We start from the raw sequence: 20,800 nt of genomic DNA on the forward strand, positions 1-20,800 counted from the left end.
ACTAAATAATAAGTTTGATTCCCTTGACAACGCAGTAAAAAACCTAGAAAAGGACAATAAACACCTTAAAAAACAAAACGAAGAATTAACAGTACAAGTCAGCAGTCTAACAGAAAAGCTAAACACCATGGAAGGCAGTCTAACGGCGTCATCAAAAAGACATGAGAATCTCGAGCGATACGTCAAGAAGCAAAACTTGAAAGTATTCAATCTTGAAGACAATGGAAACGAAACCCAGGCACAAACCGAAGCAAAACTAATTGACGCTATTAATAGTCAGCTGGGTCTGTCAGAAAATGAGAACTCTTTTGACTTTGCATACCGTCTTTCAACTAAATCGACAACAAGACCAGTACTAATAAAGTGTGCAAATATGAAGATAAGAGATAGAATCATGGCAAAATTTAGGTCCAAAAGGAAAGCTGGGGAAGAAGTACGAATTCGAGTTGGCGAAGACTTGCCCGAGTATGTGATGAAATCGCGATCGAAACTTTACGATTTTTTCAAAGAGTGCCTAGATAATGACAAAAACGTTTTCTTTCGAAATGACCATCTCGTTGTCGATGGTGTGAAATACGTGTATGATGACGTTAGCAAACAACCGATCGCGGTTACTGGCAATGACATATAGGATTCCGGCCAAAGCTCAAATACACCAACCCAAGTGAACCTTAAGTTATGCTCGTTGAACATCCATGGGCTGCGAAAACACACTGACGATTTGATAGTAACTGAAGGCAAACTCGCATAATTATAGTGTATATTTTGTGCGATACTGCTCCATTCGTAAATATGCTACTTAAAAAAAAAAAAATTGATAACACCTGTCTTCGATAGTATTTCGAATACATTTAACTAACGCTTACGTGATTGACTATATATCTATAAGCATTCTTCTTTTTTTTGTTTTTTAACCTAACACGTCTACCATTATTGTTGTTAATATTACATACCATGTCACTACTTATGATTACTGCATGTATGTTTGTATTTTGGGCCGGAGGCCTTTCAGTACAAATAAACCTATTGTTATTGTTATTCATGCTTCTATACAATGACGATCATTAAGACATGTATAATGCGTATTTGGAATGCCTTCCAGGTCGTCCTTACACATCTGAATCAACAAACGGGCATTTTCAATCTTTCATTGTTTTGCAATAAACAACCATCGGGCATATGTAGACTATTTTGTATCACATTTAATAAGATAGATTGGGTGCTTAAATGTATAAATTGGGAAAACAAAACAAATTTTAAACAAGCGCGCATATGTTGCAGAACGCCGGTAGATATTATTAATAACAATGAAATTCCCATAATTTTTCTGCTCAGTAAACGTGCGTTGTTGACTTGTTTTTGAAACATATGTCACGCGATGGTTACATATAAAGTACTGTTTTATTCAGGTGGCTTTAATTGCGGAAAATGAGTTCAATTATATTGGTGGTACTGAGTGGAATTGTATTTGCGTCGAGTAAGGAAATAATAACTTTCATATTTAACAGTAACTCATTATTAACCATAAAAAACCTAATATCGTCGAGACAAGCTCAGATTATATACACGTAAATTATATTAAAAACATTGATCGACACAAAATTAAATACTAGTTTATATAGATGTGCTGCATTCTTGCCGACTTAAGTATTGATGTGTATACTAGTACGTATTCAAACATGTCTTTTGTTCTACAGCAGATTCTTGGTTGAGATTGCAAAAGACCCCGTAGGAAGGAGACCCATCATCCGTTAAATTGCCAACCATGAAATTGTATGAGCCTCGTTCTTGGAAAACTGGGCTTAATGCATGTGCGTAAAATGTCGTCCCAGATAAGCCAGTGCAGTCCGCCAGTGACAACATTTTCCGCTATTATGGAATTTTGCGTTAAAATGACGACTCTTCTTAACGAACATTCGGTGGAAGATGTAGTCTTTGAGGACGGCACAGGCTAATCAAGGATGACACATTGTGCAATTGCATTCAGCCCAGTTTTCTCCAAACGACACACGTGCATTAAGCCATCGTTCATATAATAATACTTAAACTTTCTTATAAAGTAAATGTATATTGGATTTCGTTTGTTTATCACCAGTTAACAGGCAATCTAGCGAACTGCGATTCTGGAAGCAAGAATATAATAGGATCGAAGATCGCTCATCAGAAGGATATAATTATGATACTAATGTTAACAAAAGTACATTAGGTTTTCTTTTTGTTCCACGGCGGTTCCATGGGACGTCACGATGTCGGATACTGTGAACCCCGGAAGCAATGAAAAGACAGGGGACCACCCATACGCGGATGTACTGCCAGCTAAATAAACATTACATAATGCTAAATTAGTCGTTGTCGGCTCAGATACTACTTAAATGTACCCCGGGTACTCTTAAGTATACAAAATGTATACAGAGAACGGAAAATATACTTAAATGTTTTCAGCCATAATCCAGATGTACGTGTTAGTATATTGTTCGTACACCGGGTACATTGTAGTATACTTAAGTGTACCCGGGGTACTTTTAAGTAATATCTGAGTCGAAAATGACCAATCGAGCTTTGATAATTAAAGTAGTATACACCATTCTATTTCTTTTCTTGTTGAATATCAGTCGCAGGAGACGAGGTTCCAATATGTGAACCCGGAAGCAAGGAGAAGCTCCCCCACCCGCGGGAATGTCAGCTCTACATAGACTGCGCCAGCACAACGAAAGTTCCCTGGTTGCCGGGAGCCAAAACGCGAGAGTGCGAGTATCCATTGCTATTCGATGAGTGGACACGGTTGTGTCAAGATTTCAGGACCGTCCACTGTGGTAGTCGCTCGTTGAAGGTTAACGCATGTGAGTTCCTTACTTTTTGAACGTTTTATTTACATTTCTAAATTGGGATACACATGTTTCAAGCTCAACCATTGATAACGTTACATAAACTAAAAGCCACTGTTATTACCGGTAACACATTCTTTACCACAAGCACAACATTGTTAGTTCACGTATTCGTATACATTATAAAGGAAAGGTCCGTGGTTTCTTTTGAGTAACTTCGAAGAATAAACATCGTCAATTGAATAATATATGATAAAATTGTGTCATAAAAACACTTACACTTATGTTGTCTATTTCCTAGAATACTGTTAAAAAAACCTACAGTGTTCGAACATGCATTTATTCATTCATTCGGTTAATTTGTTCATATTAATCTTTTTGGTACGGGGTCTGCTATAGTCACAATTTATGTTTGAATGGCGCCGTGAATTGCACTTTTCAATAAATATGTACATTTTTCTATTTTATATCATTCCAATCCTACAGTACTGAATTTCATCAAAATTCCTAACAGTAAACAATTCTTCCGCATTCTGGTTTCATAAATTTCCATTTTTCATTTTGTAAAGGCGACTATTATGGAAACCAATGCAACGGCCCCAATTGCCGCCCCTGCGACTTTACGTACCCTTCCTGTGAAGGTCGTCCGGACGGACGCAACGCCATCGAGTGGAAGTTGAACTCCCCGATGTACGCCGTTTGCGACAGTGGTCGTTTTATCGAGGAGGGAAAATGTCCCGCCGACACATCCGGTGTGCCCCTGTTGTTCAATCCCGCGTTACGTGAATGCGACAAAATGGAAAACGTACTTGGTTAGATGCTGATGACAATATCAACACTGGTTAGACGACGCACGATGAACCAAGTATAGCATATCATGGCAATGGAACTTGACGTATTTCTTTTATTTTATTCAGTATAAATAACGAAGTGTGATCTTCATTGTCTCATATAAGATGCGTTAATACGACGATATAAATAACAACATTGAAAACGAACACTTTACCAATTATTTATTTATTTTAATTATTTTGATTGCAATAAAAATCTGCATCAGAGAAAAGCCAAATAGGAGGATCAAAGTCCATGTGAAACATAGTTTATTGAAAGTGTATTACGTCGTGAAAATAAATGCGGACACCTCCATGTTTTCAGTCGTTATTGCCGGTTATGTTTATGTGGTTTTCTTTTGTCCCAACAAATATTTTCACCATTACCGGTATGTAACTATATTATGTGTTCATACATTGGCGCGGGGCGTTTAGTTATGAAATACGTAGAGGCATGCACACAGAAATAACAGAACACGGCACATAGAAGCTACTTAAACAAACAAAATTTAAAGATTGTTTTGCTGACAATTCTCTGAAATTCTGTCACTTTACATTTTTTCTTAGCGTTTGCAAGAAATCAACCATGTTATATTATAGTTGTAACTATAAACTGAACGTGCTTTTATGACTTACACCAATTTGATCCATTATTGCGCAATAATTCTGGTAATTTATCATAGTGATTGACGCGGAAAATTAAAAGCACTAGAATTAACAAATGGTAGTTCTTAACGGTGATTTATTAATACAGTACTCGACATCTTCTGCAACACAGCGTCGATGCACTTCATTTTCAGTGACGTGTTTCAATGATTATGTGGTACATGTAATGACAAAACATTTGGTTTTATTCGAACGCAGCAGCGAATAAACATCCAAACACACCTGGATTGCTCATGTATATATATATATATATATATATATATATATATATATATATATATCTTTATTTAAAGAGAGAACTTTATTTTAATGATAATTAAGCAAGAAATGGCCAAGTTTTGATATTTTTCTCACGATAACGAGGTTATCATTAATTATAAACATTGCCGTGTGCAAAGCGTCTTATAAATAGCATATGACGATGTTTGTACATAATAGACGTGCCTTAACAAGCAGTTTCGATTTGCTATACGCCTATATATGATCATTCACTAGCTCACTTGACGTATGTTATACGACCTTGAGAAATAACCGATTAAGGTAGGTAAAGTTTGTGTTGAATTTACTATAGTGTGATTTTAATACGTGACCGACTTTTCATAAAAATAATCATAAATAAATTATTTATTTATATAAGATTATCAAAGTTATCTACATTCTCCACATGCATTAATAAACAGTGTTGAATGCCATTATAACGATATTAAAATGAAATGCAATATTCAGTTGTATGCATCATTTACAACTTCTACACTTGTGTTTTTTTGTACGTAATTTAACATTAGTAAATCTGAATCACATGGGCTAATGTAGTTATTTCCAGCACGGTTATTGACTGATTATTAAATAGTTTATAGGCATTTATAGATATAATGCAACGTCTGTTAAAGCATCTACCCGCGCTCGATTGGTTATTGTCGGCTCGGGTACTACTTACATGTACCCCGGATACTCTTAAGTATACTTACATGTACCCCGGGTACGGAAAATATACTTAATCGGATCGGATTTGGGGCGGGAATACAACTCGGGTACAGTCTAACATCGACCGGGTACGTTTAAGTATATTTAACGTACCCGGGGTACATGCAAGTATACCTAAGAGTACCCGGGGAACAAGTAAGTAGTACCCGAGTCGACAATGAACAATCGAGCTCTACTCGTCGTAAATTAACCCATTTATGACTGGTGGACTCTCCAAGCCTACTTAATTGGATCAAGGTATTTCCAAAATTAGGGATGTCTCGTATATTTATTTCTATTTTTAGAATATTACTTACTGAAAGTCATTTAAGCAAACAGCGCAGACCCTGATGAGACGCCGCATCATGCGGCGTCTCATCTGGGTCTACGCTGTTTGCAAAGTCTTTTTTTCTAGGCGCTAGGCATAAATGGGTTAAATGAAATAACACATAATTTTAAAATATGCGCTTTATCTATAGTTATAATACTTATGTACATACACATATTAAGCTTCGTTATCGGTATGATGCGGCTACATATGCGACTAGTCGATACTAGAATGCAAAATTTCAAGGTCAACATCGGAGATTTTATACAGTGCAAATATCAAATAGCAAACTGCATTCAAATATTCAGTTGCTCTATAGCTGAGTAAGCAAACCTCATTCAATTTTTTATCGATTATATAGTCAATATTTTACAAGCCGTAATAGATCGAATGCTTTACACCCAAAGACATGTTGAATATGATTATTGGGACAATTTTGCAATTGAGCTCAATGCGGAAATTATTTACTTTGTTACTTTGTCGCCTGTTTCGTTGAATAACTCGCACTGAGGCAATCAATAAGAAATGGTCGTACACTACCGGCATGTATGAAAAGGACCTTGATAGATCATTTGCTGCAAACAGATAATTTATTCAGTGACATGTTTGTATTTATCACAAAACGAAGTCCAACATGCGTAACATGCGTTCTTTTGAAGATAACATTGGAAACAGGCTTCGCAGACTTCGAGATTAGTAAAATTAATATTGTGTCATTGAACATTACATACACATAAGCCATAATAACGAGGTCACGTGGTATGTGGTAGATAACTGTAGCACCATGAGATGCGCTCTTTAGATATGAATTTGAATTTGATTTTCGAAATTTTGTTCTCAACAAATGAATTCCTACTGTGCAGTGCAACCTCCTGTTTAAGTTGGTAGCTGCTCGGAAGCGCGGAGGTTGATCGGACATGGGTGGTCTTAATTCAAGGTTCTCCGGTTTTTTCTCACCGCTCAATATAACAACAAAAATGGAATATATTTCCATTTTCAATCATTTTTTTTAATTCTAGCAAATCTACCGTGACACACACATTCCTCATGTAATGCAATTTCGGTCACTAAAAGATCTCATGAGCAAATCCTTGCATTCATAACCAAGCCACGTGGTACAATTATTTTACAAACCATAACTTATATACTATTTTCTAAATATAAAAATACTACTTTTTATAATATGACACAAACAAATACCTACCAAATCTGGTAGGAACTTTTGTGAGATTGTATGTGAGAGCATGGAACGAAATCTCTGCGTGGAGATTGTGAATTGTGCATGTATGAATACACAAATGGCGTAGTTTTTTTTAATTTGTCTTTAAGTTTTGTTTACTGATAGCAGAAGATCTGGGTTAGTTTTTTTCAGAGCGCATATTCCAGATTCGGTATGGGTGAACATTATATACGTACTTTTGCCTTCAGGCAAAACTCTAGTTATTTGAAACTAGAAAATCTTCAATTAAAATTCAAAACAGCTTACCCGTAATACCACTCTCGTTCTTATAACCATTGAAACGTTATTAATATAACGCATGACTTAATACGCTAGCGGTCTTTCGATTGTACAGTTTTGGCGCAACAATGGCAGTCGACAACGTGCGAAAGAACGCCATGAAGCGTTTGGCGCAAGATCTCAAAGAGTTGGAACAACAGCCCGAGGAAAACGTGTCCGCAGCGCCACTTGAGGAAAACATGTTCGAGTGGCACTGCAATTTCCGGCATGACGACATCATTTACCATCTCATACTGTACCTGCCCAACAAGTACCCGTACGAATCACCCAGCGCTGAGTTCGTGCCTGCCGGCTTTAGGTATGTGGAAAACAGTTTTTGTATAAATACAACGTAGACATAATTAAATGGGTTTTGATGGCTTCAGGTTTGTTGACATCTTGTTATGTGTCACTACAAATGAATTACTAACTATGTATTGATGGCTTTAAGTTTGTGGAAATCATTTATGGTATCAATACAAACGTTATCTGTTAACTGTTTAAAATTATTAATATTTGATGTATAGCATATAAGCAATATTCCGATGCTGTTTCACAACTCCCGGATCCTTTGCAAACGTCGATGATAACAAAAAATGCAATGACACGTGTTTTGTTTAGAAAGGAGTTTAAAAGATGAAAACACAAAACAGTCACAGAAGATTACTAATACCACAGAAATATCTCAATTCAAGGAGGTGCACATTTGAATATTAGCTGAGTTTAATCTTAAAATGTTGCCATCCGCTACTTTATATTGATTACAAACCAAACACAAAAAGCTGAACGTTGCTTTATTGAATTGCTAAGTGCACATATCTTTGCAACAAAAAATGTGACATACATAAAGATAATGTCGTGCACTTCTACATAGTATTACAAAACTGGACACTCCTATAAGTTCCATGTTGATACACAGAAAACGGTTCTTAAGGTTTACTACACAATTTCAAATATGCATCCAAAGTTTACAAAAATACAAGGGAACACAACTGGGTGCACATAATATAGCGACATACATGCACGCCTTTTACTTCGTTATAGTATTGACAACATATCTGTAAAGTTTCATGTTGATAAGCAGAAAACTAGTTCGCGAAATAAAGTATACATGTGCAGCGTGACAGACCAACCCACTGACTTGCAGGGTGATTTCACTATACCCCGACAACCTTGTTTTACTTGGTTGTTGCAATAGATGATTTACGTTTTGTGAATTGACGTACGCCCCGACAACACTAAATTTACGACTTTAGACGGGAATTCGGATATTAAATCAAAAGTTGCAAGCTGACGCATTAAACATGCTGGTAAAAAAACATGTTTCAGTATTGATAACACACACAAGCCTGGCGAATACAATATACACGGAAAATGCAATATTACCGGGATATACAATAAAACCGTAAAATTCAATATTACCGGAAAATACATTATTACCGGAATAAACAATATAACCGGAAAATTCAATATTAATTGAATATACAATATAAGGGAAAATACAATATAACCGGAAATATAATCGGAATATACAATATAACCAGAATCAAAAACTGTTGAAGGTATAACAGCGGCGCCACGATGCCAGGAAAGAAGGGCACTAAGGTATGCCTGAACATTTTTGCCGACTTCGCCTTGATTCATACGGAGTGGAAGGATCAGAAAGGACTCGGATGGTCCCCTGGCTACACCATTCAGACGATTCTAATGAACGTGGTAGGTAGTTTCTCATACACCAAGACCGTCTTTAATCTTTAGTTCTAGAATACTTTGAGCTTTTATGGGTACATATTCTAGTAAAATTCGGTTAAAGCGGTCAGAAAATAGGTCAATTAAAACCTTAAATGTGTTCAATCTTTAGAAAACAGTTTGTCAAAATCTTGACGGAATATGGTAAAAATGTTTATCTTGACAGCATAAAGCCTGGGTCAAGTGGGGTTTAAATTAGGCCACAAGATCAAATCTTTGGAAAAAATAGTTGACGACTCTAGAAGCCACATTCATGACTCAATCTTGCTGACACTGTATGGAAATAAATCTTATCTATATCCATACCAAGTTCGAGTCTATTTCAAGTGGTTAAATATTAGATCTTCCGGTCAAATCTTTATTAACAAACGTTAAATACTCGAATTACCATCGGCTTATTAACTATCTGTGAAGTATTTTAAAAGCGTTGTATGAAGAGCGGATGTTCCAAATGCAAAACGACACAATTCGAGTTGTTTGAAATGTGCGCACTAAAAACTCGAACACGTAATGCGAAAATGACCTACTGGATACGGATCGATGATTCTGGTAAATCTTACTAAGGAATATTAACACAAGACAAGTTGTCGAGCGTGTATGTACTATATTATCAAACATACATCTATTATTCTGTATTGCATTTTTTAAATGCACCTTTGGGAGTTTTATGTAAAAAAGAAAACTTCACATTGTTCACAAAAATACCACGTTCTTGGTATTACTTTTACCGATCTTGGTACAAAACAACTCACTTTAAAACATTATAACTTATAAGGGGAATTTTAAGTTGAAATATGGAATCAAGTTTTTCATTAGAGAAATTTAACATAATTTTGGTAAGAAAAAAGGGGAAACAAACATAGTAGAGAGTAGTCTTGAAAATTCTTTCCTTTCCAGAAAACTGTGTTCGTTTAATCATAGCACATCATGATTTTCATTGGTTACTTTACACTATACAGGTGGCGTTTCTGGCTGAAACTCAGACAGGGGAGAATGAATGGCAGAAACAAACACATGCCCACAACCTAAAACTATCAAAGGTATACAGTACACATGAATGAACTCCGATGGCGTTTTACAGATGCAGCATTATAATTAAAAAAAACTTTGTTTGCCTCCCACCCCTCAGGAACCTACCCCCTCCCCCATCCCTCACTCCACCCCTTGAACCACTGGTTCCTTGGATATAAGGTTAAGGTTGATACGTGTTGGAGTCGATGTTCTAACATGATCTTAACAAGACAATAAAACTTTAATAAACACCATATTCACTAACTATATATATGTATACATATGTAATAACATCCTTTTTTGAAACCAACCAAACCACTCATCCAAGGCACTGTGGAATCAAGGAGTGTAGTCAGGGGATAGGTAGGCTCATGAATGGGGAGGCCAATCGTTTTGATGTATTTTTAAATACCACTGCCTGTCGTGTTTTACTTGTTGAATGCCACACGAAAGTCCGCCCTCACTTGTATATTTTTGTTGTTTTGTATGCAATCTGTGTAATAAAAGTGCACACAACAGGTGTTAAACTATCAACCTTCAGGCAATTAAAGCTTGTAACAGATCTCAACTGTTAACCTTCATTTTGGTTATATACAAATAGAAAAAATGATTATTTAATTTAACAATAAAAACAACGCAGGTTCGATCAATTAAATTGAGATGAAAAGTGACTGGATTTTTGCAGGGATTCAAGTGCGAAGACTGTGGGCACACATACAACAAACCCTATCCTCAATTGCCAGAATCCTCAACTGTCAAGAAATCTAAGACCCAACCTAAAGGTATGATTTTCTCAACAATCTGTTACTGACTCCGTCACTACTCGCTGCTTCCTCTTGTTCTATTCCTAGCATGAACAATCTTCGTTCATCATCAAATTTCTATTTCAACACTTTTCATTTTATATTTATAGTACGTATTTCTGACTTGTACCAAGAAAAAAGTCTTAACGCACACCCAGTTATTGCATAAATACTACTGCAAGGAGAGAAACTAAATACGAATTAATTCTTTGGTTTCAAACCTTTTCTTTTAATCATTGTATTGTGCATGATTGATGAACAGTGTATTTCCAACAGAAATAAATATGTATAAACTAAAAAATGTTATCATTCTTATCATACAATATTATCCTATGTATACTTATTACTAAATTCCATAGTATCATACTTATTATAAATTCAATACTATCCTTCTTATACTAATTACAATAATAGCCGTATTAAACTAAATACAATATGGCCCTTCTTATACTAAATACAATACCATCCTTGTACTAAACATACAATATTATTTCTTAATTATATCTTTCTTATGTTCAATGTGATAATATCCTTCATATAATTAATACCATGTTATCCTTTTTATATGTAATGCAATAATAATCTTCTTATACTAAAAACAATAGTATCCTTATAATACTAAATAAAATATTAGTTTTTTGTACTAAATACATTATAATCCTCATACTTAATACACTATTATCTTTCTTAGGCTAAATGTAATTCATATACTAAATACATCCCTCTTATACTAAGGTCCGCAGATCGTAGACTATATGTCAAAGGAGCCTCTTAAAGTCGAGAAACCTAAGGGCATAGAAGACTTGTATGGCTACGGATTGATAGTTTCTGGTCCAACTCACCGACCCGCTTTGACTACCCCCTGCGAGTTCCTGAAATTTGATTCATTTAACAGCATGAAAAAAGCTGTGGGTACAGTCCACAGCGTTCTTAAAGAGGAACTGAAGTTTTTTCTACCGTTATACATCCACCAGAAGCATGGGGAAGAAATCAAGGTTTGATTCATATAGAATTTTCCTCTCAGTAACTCCAGCATGGAACAGCACTCATAAATGCATTGTAGATGGTTGTCTTCTAATATATGAACGGTTATATCATTGTTTGATATGCATGTGATTGTTATTTATTATGTGTATGATCTAATAAATATGTTTTAAATAAAATCCAGGCGACGTTTGAAGACGTGCTTACCAAAGACATCGCAGCGATCATGCCGAAGTGCAAGGCGAACAAAACCCCGATTGAAGAAATGGTGATCAAGACCATCCCAAACCTTATGAGCGCCACGGTGGTGGAATTCAGCAAAGGAACGCAGCATACGAGCGATAACAGTCTCAATGGTTACTTCGCATTGCATCGTCTCTTTCTATGGGCATTGGAAACCTATCCTGATCTACAAGGAATAATTGAAAAACAAATTCAGGTAATAATAAGAAATTACAGTATTTTTAAGATGTATCTGTAGTGGTAATAACATTAAATATATAAATTGATAGAGGCATATGTTGAGACATTTGGTATCATGCACTGTATACAACCACTAAATGGAAATTAAATACTAAATTTCTATGCTAAATGTATAAATTATATCGGCAAAGTGATTTTCACTATCGGTCATATGTTCTATTCCACTTAAGACACAAAGTACTGGTTCCACCCAGGTAATATACTCAAGAATGCCTCAATAAGCATTATTATTTCAGTGCAATTGAGTCAAAATACATGTACACAGATTAAAACTACAAAACTAAATCTATTCTAGTGTAATCACGTATAATTATTCATGCAATAAAATACTTTTTCTAAAGTTAATAATTTGTTTGCATTCAATTATGTAATTCAATAATATTATATTACACTATTTGCATTGAAGGAGTTCATCGAGAGTGATAAAAATCGTACCAAGAAAGCCTGTCCACATATCGGGGAACGATTGATGCTGCTGGCCGCATCCCATAAATATAGGTAAGACATTGTTAAAAGGTACTTAAACCAATAAAAACATTAAAGGTACTTAAACCTATAAATACAAGTATGTATTGTTTAACCATCTACCACTTAGATACGCAATTTGACAGATGGGCACCAGACAGCATTAAACCTAAACAGACAGTTTTTTTGCCGGTTGCATATTTCTATTACCACTTTGGTTTTTAGTGGGAAAGGGTTAATTAGTACTCAAAACGTGTCATGTTTGCTATTTGTTATACAATATCATAATGAGAAACCTTGTTGTTGTTCCAACCTCCGGAGTATGATTTTTCCATATTGGTTTCTAAACATTTCAGTCATGTGATGTTTCCTCAAATGGCCCATCACATGATGCTGTTGCAATAGTGTTATTGATTAGAATGCCTTTACAAACCGGATGTTCCCTGTTGGATCCCTTTTAAAGAAACATTCGCAAGTAATGTCCTCGAGCAATATACATTTGTCATCGATATACTTTGATCGGATGACTTTGCCTCAGCAAATCTATCAAAGAGCATGCAATTGCTGGTGATGGCATTGCCAAACATAATACCACCCCCCTTACACTTGTGGAGTGGAGGACAAAGCCTGTGCATACCTATTGAAGAGCATGCACAGCAGATAGTGTTCTCAATAATTTCCAAAAAAGTACAGTAATATTTTTATTTTACTTAGACGGTAGAAAAGAAAGAAGTTTATTCAGCGAGGAAACCTAAAACCAAGCCTATAAGATGGTGTAATATAAGATAACAAAATAAATGTCTAAATGTAATACAAACATAATTGACCTGCCCATACTATGATTGGAGGACACTACAAATGATAATCTTGGAAGACACTTAGATCTCATGCCCACTGTTTTCCCAGTGGGCATCTCAAACATAAATTACCTGCCTACACTTAGATAAGAGGATATACATATCTTCCTTTACTCAGATGGGAGGACTTTGCCTTGGCATACTTATCAGAGAGCATGCGCAGGCAGGTGATGTGGTACGTGAAGGAAGATGCCAAACTCGGGATGCTCGACACCCCCATGGAGTACCGGCTGACACACACCTTGGAGAGGACCGCAGTGAGCAGGAAACTGCTGGCTTTCCAGGTAATAAGTTTTAATAATATTTAAGACAGAAGTCTTTCAAAAAATGTGCGTGTTTTTTTCCTTGTTATTATCTTTTTAAAACAATGGAGTAATGGCTGACACACACCTTGGAAAGGACAGCAGTGGACAGGAAACTGCCAGCTTTCCAGGTAAATTTTATGGACAAAAACTATAACATATAACACAATATAACAAAGGGCAATAGCTAAATAAAGTGTTTAGACACAGGCATGGGGGTATAAGCTCATATCTCACCTCCTACAAAAATGGCCTTATCCGATTGGCTTAGAGCGGTAAGGTGCACATGGTGTATTTTCCAAGCACCCCGAGTAATTTCCATACATCCCGAGTAATCGAGTTTTCGGTTGTGAAATTATCGTAACGCAGTTACTAACTGATGATGTATGGGATATACATCCTCAGCACTTTCATACCATACTCGAGCTTCGCTCTCGTATGGTATGAATTTACTGAGGGTGTATATCCCACGCACCATCAGTTATTAACAGTGTAACTAATAACTCACACCTTGGAGAGGGCTGTAGTGAGAAGGAAACTGCTTAAATGTGAAAAACAGTTTCCTCAAAATAACTTCAGTTTGGATTGAGCTGTTGAACTGAAATTGTAGGCAGTTCCAGGTGGCGAGCCTTGAACTATAAGACCGAAGTCTTTGAAATTATGCTTTGGTGTGCCCCCTTCATGTGTTGTCAACAAGAAACTGCTAGATTTGTAGGTATGGAGCATCATATTAAAACACAGGCACTCAAATTTATGTCCAGGGCATTGCTTACTCAAAATTTATCTTCGGACTTGATGAGTTAAAAAAGAAAATATTTATGACACTGCGTCTTGATTTGCCCCTTAAATATGAGCAAAACCGATACATTACAGCCCAAGATGTATGTATCAATGTATTAGATACAAAATACACTGCTAACCAATTCATTCAATTCCATTATTCCACTGTTGCAGGTGTTGTTCCTGGATATAGCAATGCCTCCTGATATGAGCAGAAAAGACCTGATAAAAAGCTATGACGACAACCTGGGTTTTCCCACAGAGAAAATGGTTGCCAAGATGAAGGAATCTGTAGAACGGATCAACAACATGAAGACGTTTGTTGACTGGTACAAGGTAAGTATTGAGATAGGGTCTTATGTCACTATTTTTGGACCCTATTGGGCTATATTCCCCAGTTCAACAAAGTATTTTTCCCAAATCCTGCAGTCCCAAAATTCTAAATCGATGATTTGACTTTAAAAAGATGGGAAATGGTATATGTAGAAATAATATTTCTAGTTAAAAAACAACATTTTATTGCTGTGCTTTATTGAGGAATGTAAAATGTAACAATAATTATTTAAAAGTTTTTAATCAAGCATATACTTTTTAAGAAGGTCATTGACAGAATATACGCCTGTCATAAAACATGGACCCATGGACGCAAATATATTGTTTTGAATGCTTGTCACACCTGACTTTGATTTTATGAGAACAAACATATAGCAGCGGTTTTTGGTGATAAATCAGTGAAGAGAGCAAAAACTGCAAATTTTAGTTTTCTGTAAAAACAGCCTTGACTCTGGAGTGGGAAGCGCAATTTGGCTGGTTGTTAGGCAAAATATATAATTATAAGCTATTTCAGTAAAAACATTTCACATTGTTGGTATAAACAAAATGGCAATCATTCTGAAGTGCCTGGTGAAAACTTGTTGGTTATTAAACTTGGCCTTCATTTTGTATAAACATTTTAGTAAGTTTGGGAAGAATCTATGAAAACTGTACGACTTAAAAAAAGGAAACAATGAATATGCTACCCACCAAACTGCCAAATCTCATCTCAGCATAAATTCCTTTTTTGCAATCAAAGGCATATTAAGGTCATTCAACTATAAAAGGTTAAGCAAGATCCATCTATTAGTAAACATGAGTGGAAAAAACAAGCTTCTGGCGACTATATTTAAAACAAGCTGCCGCGGACTTTATATAAAACAAGCTTCTTGGGACTTTATTGAAAACAAGCTGCCGGGACTATATTTAAAACAAGCTTCTGGGGACTATATTTAAAACAAGCTTCTGGGGATTATATTTAAAACAAGCTGCCGGGGACTTTATTTCAAAGAAGCTTCTGGGGACTATATTTAAAACAAGCTTCCGTGGATTATATTTAAAACAAGTTTTCGGGGACTATAATTTAAACAAGCTTCTGTGGATTATATTTAAAACAATCCTCCGGGGACTATATTTTCTATGGTGGAAAAACAGACAAATGGCCAAAATTCTGCCAAAACTGGTTGAAGACTTAATCCTGGGCCCGTATTCACCAACCGATTCTTAGACTTAAGATTAAAGAATAGACTTAGAACCAAGAAAAATGTGTTCAGTGTTTGAATATATACAGGCATCCACTGGTGATTATGTCATTAACAAAATGTTCTATATGAAAAATAATATAGAAAGAGGTGTTTACTGCAGAGTTTGATTCAAAATTAAAGAAATTATTGAATTTTCTAATTTAAAGAATTTTCTTTATTCTTAGACTTAAGTCTAAGAATTGTTTGGTGAATACGGGCCCCGTTCCAATAATCTACACATAAAGGTCATTCTTCTATGAAAGCTTGAACGAGATACACCCAGTAGTTGAAGAGGAGTTTAAATACAAGCTTCAGGACGTACATATGGGAAAGATGGACAAGTGAAATGCTTAATGCCTTCAGGTCGCTGTGTTGTAGTGGATATGGTGTCTGCCTCTAGACTGGGAAATCATGGTTTTGATCCCCACTGTGGGAGCATTCAATTACAAATAGTTCTACACAGGAAACGCACTTGAAAGGGTTTCAAGACTTGGGCTTTCCATGCAATCTAGCTAATATAAATAGTTTTCAAACTAAACTCATGCATTCCCTAAGCCATAAAAGATAATAATCAACAATACATTAAGATATTTTACCATTTGGTTTCAGGTACTGAAGTTGAAGCCCCCAAGTGAGAAGGAATTGTTTGATGGATTTGTGAAGAACGTTGAGTTCTCCATATGGAATGATGGCTACAACTGGTCCTTCTGGAAAACTGGAGGTTGATACAGTGAGCCTTGTTTTGGGAAAACAGGGTTTAATGCAACTGCGTAAAGTGTCACCCTGTCACCCCAGATTAGCCTGTGCAGTTGTCAGGGACAACTCTTTTCATGTCAACTGGATTTTTTGGTTAGAAGAAGCTTCCTTTAAATAAAAAAAATGATAACAACAGAAAATGTTGTCCTGGATAAGCCTGCGTGAAGTGTACAGGCTAATCTGGGAAGACACTTTATGAACTTTCATTAAGCCCAGATTTCCCAGAACGAGGCGAAAGTGTCAGTAGGTTTACTTACCGCAAAAATGTCAATAAAATCACGTAGAATACTTTGACAAACACAACTTAACTAACTAACATAAGTGAAAGGTTAAGAAAGGGCTACATTAATCCACAAAGATATGAGGTTCAGATATAGATGGTCCTTGTACATGCATGTCCTCTTAACTTAATCTATCTTCAAGTTTCATTTTGATAGCCTTAATCTTCAAACATGATCTGGAAACGTCACATGGGACACAGTCTTCAACAATAAAAGTAATATCTATGTGTTATGGTGACGCGACCAAATAAAGTCAAATTATTGCTATGATTTAAAGTAAATTTTATTCAAAACAAGTTTGTTGAAATATTCTGTAAGATATTACTTCCCTTTAATTATATTTTTCTAGTTTAACAGGTAAATGTTTTTATATCAACACAGTTATTTTGTTAAACTTCACCAGTGTGTTTAAAACCTTCAAACTCTCAGAAAACACAGATGTTAATGTATTTATTAAAATAAAGGATATCTCAACGTCTTTGATAAACAAGAATTTTTATTAAAAATAAATCAATACTAAAAGTCATACTATGCAATATAAAGTTAAATATCTCCATTAATATTAAAGAACCCATTTACACTCAAAGATTTGTATCATAATATGAAGTTATATATTTTAATCCATGTTTGTGTTACAATCTGCAACTTAAAGTTACACTATGCAATTTGGCTTCACACAAGTAATATACCAAGGGCAATAACTCTTGCACTCTGCACTTACATAGAAATATATCTGTAGATTTATCCTTATACCTTTTATTGTTATAGAGTACACAAGAAACTAACAAATGGCAATACCTTAGTAAATATTAAACAAAGCTGGTAATTTTACTCAACGCTTCCAATAAAAACCCTTCATCAATTGTAAAGATTATATTGAATTATTGAATAATTTTGAGTTACACAAAGAACAAAGAGAAATAACTAAAAAATACAATAGAAATAGTTATGATTCTGTCACACTGCACTTACGCTCAATTATCTAATACAGTATGTGAAGTTTTATGTTTAAACTTTCCATACTTATGCATTTATGGTTGGTGCATGGCAAATTAACAACGCGAAATAACTCTGTAAATACTGAAGAGAGTTTTGGTCCTTGTTCTCAGCATTTTCTCTTGAAGTCATTTATAATTATATAAACATGTATTCACATGCAGCAATCATGTTAAGGTTTGAGGAAATGAGTAATATTTGTCTTGGTTTAAACCTATTTATTTTAGCTCGATTGCATCGAAAGCCTTAGGTTTATCTGAAACGCTCTCGAGTCCATTTCTGTGACTAGAGGCAGTACTCGGTGTCTTTGGGGGAGATCTAAAGATTGCTCTCACTGTTGAGATTCGAACCCGTGAACCCGTTTTAATCAGTCAATAGCTAATGTTACATGTAAACTACCCAACCCAGGCTAATCAGGGACGACACTTTCATCTTTAATGGAAGTTGTCAAAGAAAGTCTATTCTTAACAAAGATCCAGTCTAGGCAGAAAGAGTCATCCCTGATTAGCCTGTGCAAACAATTTGCCCACATGCACTAAGAACCATTTTCTCAGATTGAGTTTCGTATAATTTCTGCTTTACAATCAGGTGGTTGGGGTGAGGTCCTACGAAGATACAAGCCATATACACCTAAAGAGAAAAATGCTGAAGATGACAAGCAAGCAAAAGGAAAGGGCAAAGCACCAGTAAAGGTAAATTTAGACACAAGAAACACAACTTTGAATACATATAGAAAGATTTCAATTCAATTTTACGTAGAATAGCTATTTTTTTAAAGAAATGCAATTGTATTGCATAATAACAAACATATTTATTTAAGCTCGATTGTATTAAAAGCTTAAGGCTTATTGAAATGGTCTCACTTGCATTTCCTGGGTAGAACCAGTACTTGGTGACGTTGTCGCCATTAAGGTAGATCTTAAGAACACTCCCCCAGTGGTCATTGAATCCCTTCCCTTCCGGTCAATAGGCCGACACCACTACGCAATTTGGACCTTATTGCGTTATAAAAAGGACACGTTTGTTTGAATTATTTCAGGGTCCTTCAAAAGCAAAAGGCAAATTTGTAAAACAAAAACCAATGGCTGTGTCAGATGATGAAGATAATGATGATGATATGGGCAAGAAAAAGAAAAGGGCCAAAGAACCAGCTTTAAAAGAAGCAAGCAGTGATGAAGAAGAAGATGAAGTCCATCCTGCAATGGCACATGGAAGGGGCAAAGGTCGAGGGGTCAAAAGAGCTGCGAATCCTGCTAATTCGGACATTAAAAGTGACAAGGACGGTGCTTTGAAAGACGTCCATATGAAAGGTCGTGGTCGCGGAAGAGGTAAAGCGAATGTGATTAAGGTAGAGGCCCACTCATTGAAGAATGTTGGAGGTGGAAGGGGAAAAGGTGGCAAAGGGGGCAAAGGGGGCTCTAAAGCTGAGGTGGTTCCAATACAACAATTAAAGACGGCTGACAGAAAACGTGGGGCAGCTCAAGCATTCGGAAAGGAGGTAGCACGAGGAGGAAAGAGGAAACGTTGAGTCTACCATAATGAATGTCAGAATCGTGATGTTAAAATTGTTGTGGACAATGTAGACTGACAATAGGGAACAACTATACAACTATAAAAAAATTCATAAAGTGATGCCTGCAAATATTTAGTGTACATATAAATCTTCATTTTATACATATTTTAAATAACTTCGGTAACTTCTTCTTTTATGAAAAGCATGTTTATTTTAGACTTTTTTGTTAATGTTAAAGTGTATTTAAAATTAGCATTAGGAAATAAATACGTGTCAAGAAAATGTTTTTTTTATCTGTATAATGATTCTAACATCCAATGTTAAGTAGTTTTAGAAAAGGTTTCCCAAGTGTTAAATATACCCATGAGAGGGAAACTTCCTCGTTTTCCTTTTTGCCATTATGTGTTTCAACTTATTGAAAGGATTTGAAGATTTTTTATCAATCTGTTAGCAATGGTTGCCGACTGATCGCTACTGTGCAAACGATTTTCAAATCCATGCTATGACCAAGTTTACAAGAGCTTAGATTATTGGTTGTCCTGCCAATATCAGCATTAAAATAAATTCAAGAGGATTTGTAAGAGCTGTCTGAATAACAGTACTGCCAAGTTAAATTAAAACTGCTAAGAAGTTTGAAAAAAAGAGCTTTAGCAGTTAAAGTAACTTGTTGACAAGAGAAGTTGAATGACTGGTAGAGCCTAGTCTCAAGCTCTTTTTGCTGAGTTTAGCTTTTAAGTAACCAGACAGATCAATTTTTATGTCCACCAGTCTATACTGGGGCACATATTATTTTTGCCCTGTCTGTTGGTTTGTTGGTTTGTTTGTTGGCTTGTTTGCGCCAAACTTTAATATTGGCCATAACTTTTGCAATATTGAAGATAGCAATTGATATTTGCATGCATGTGCATCTCATGGAAAACAATTTTCTGAACAATCAATAGTGCAAGTGGAATACCCAAATATTTCCCTTCCTAATATGAAACACATTTTTTGTCATAGCATTTCTGAATAAGATAGATAAAAACTGAAGAATAACGTACAACAGGGGTTAAGATATAAATATGATCCACGTTCTGGGAAGACAGGGCTTAATGCATTCCCATAAAGTATCGTCCGAGATAAGCCTGTGCAGTCTTCACTCTTTCCACCTAAAA

The 20,800-nt window shown here is 35.6% G+C and overlaps 1 protein-coding gene and 2 long non-coding RNA genes across 4 annotated transcripts; 2 read left to right on the forward strand and 1 right to left on the reverse strand.

The window, feature by feature from the left end:
• The first annotated feature begins 1,728 nt into the window (after nt 1–1,728).
• Nucleotides 1,729–3,533, forward strand: LOC127869051 (uncharacterized). Its single transcript, XR_008044385.1, has 3 exons — nt 1,729–1,773; nt 2,613–2,840; nt 3,395–3,533. It is a non-coding gene; the product is annotated as an uncharacterized LOC127869051 (long non-coding RNA).
• A 1,211-nt stretch (nt 3,534–4,744) lies between these two features.
• Nucleotides 4,745–19,874, forward strand: LOC127869041 (uncharacterized). Of its 2 annotated transcripts, XM_052411303.1 has the most exons (13): nt 4,745–4,861; nt 7,187–7,429; nt 8,673–8,826; nt 9,819–9,899; nt 10,556–10,652; nt 11,409–11,668; nt 11,842–12,096; nt 12,547–12,638; nt 13,581–13,746; nt 14,719–14,880; nt 16,710–16,821; nt 18,722–18,825; nt 19,173–19,874. In XM_052411303.1, the coding sequence occupies exons 2-13, from the start codon at nt 7,200–7,202 to the stop codon at nt 19,659–19,661; spliced, it is 2,202 nt and encodes a 733-aa protein (XP_052267263.1). In that variant the 5' UTR covers nt 4,745–4,861; nt 7,187–7,199; the 3' UTR covers nt 19,662–19,874. The 2 variants fall into 2 exon arrangements, with proteins under 2 accessions (XP_052267263.1, XP_052267264.1); XM_052411304.1 differs by lacking the exon at nt 19,173–19,874 and having other exon boundaries at nt 16,710–16,830.
• Nucleotides 10,875–13,587, reverse strand: LOC127869052 (uncharacterized). Its single transcript, XR_008044386.1, has 2 exons — nt 12,531–13,587; nt 10,875–12,066 (listed from the first exon to the last, which is right to left on the reverse strand). It is a non-coding gene; the product is annotated as an uncharacterized LOC127869052 (long non-coding RNA).
• Nucleotides 19,875–20,800: the final 926 nt, after the last annotated feature.

This window comes from Dreissena polymorpha, chromosome 2, assembly GCF_020536995.1.
Source record: "Dreissena polymorpha isolate Duluth1 chromosome 2, UMN_Dpol_1.0, whole genome shotgun sequence".
Taxonomy (NCBI): Eukaryota; Metazoa; Mollusca; class Bivalvia; order Myida; family Dreissenidae; genus Dreissena; species Dreissena polymorpha.

Coding starts and splice junctions, on each gene's coding strand:
- LOC127869041 (XM_052411303.1), top strand. CDS start 7,200: ATGGCAGTCGACAACGTGCGAAAGAACGCCATGAAGCGTTTGGCGCAA. Junction 12,639..13,580: donor GCCGCATCCCATAAATATAG/GTAAGACATTGT, acceptor TCCTTTACTCAG/ATGGGAGGACTTTGCCTTGG. Junction 18,826..19,172: donor AGGGCAAAGCACCAGTAAAG/GTAAATTTAGAC, acceptor GAATTATTTCAG/GGTCCTTCAAAAGCAAAAGG.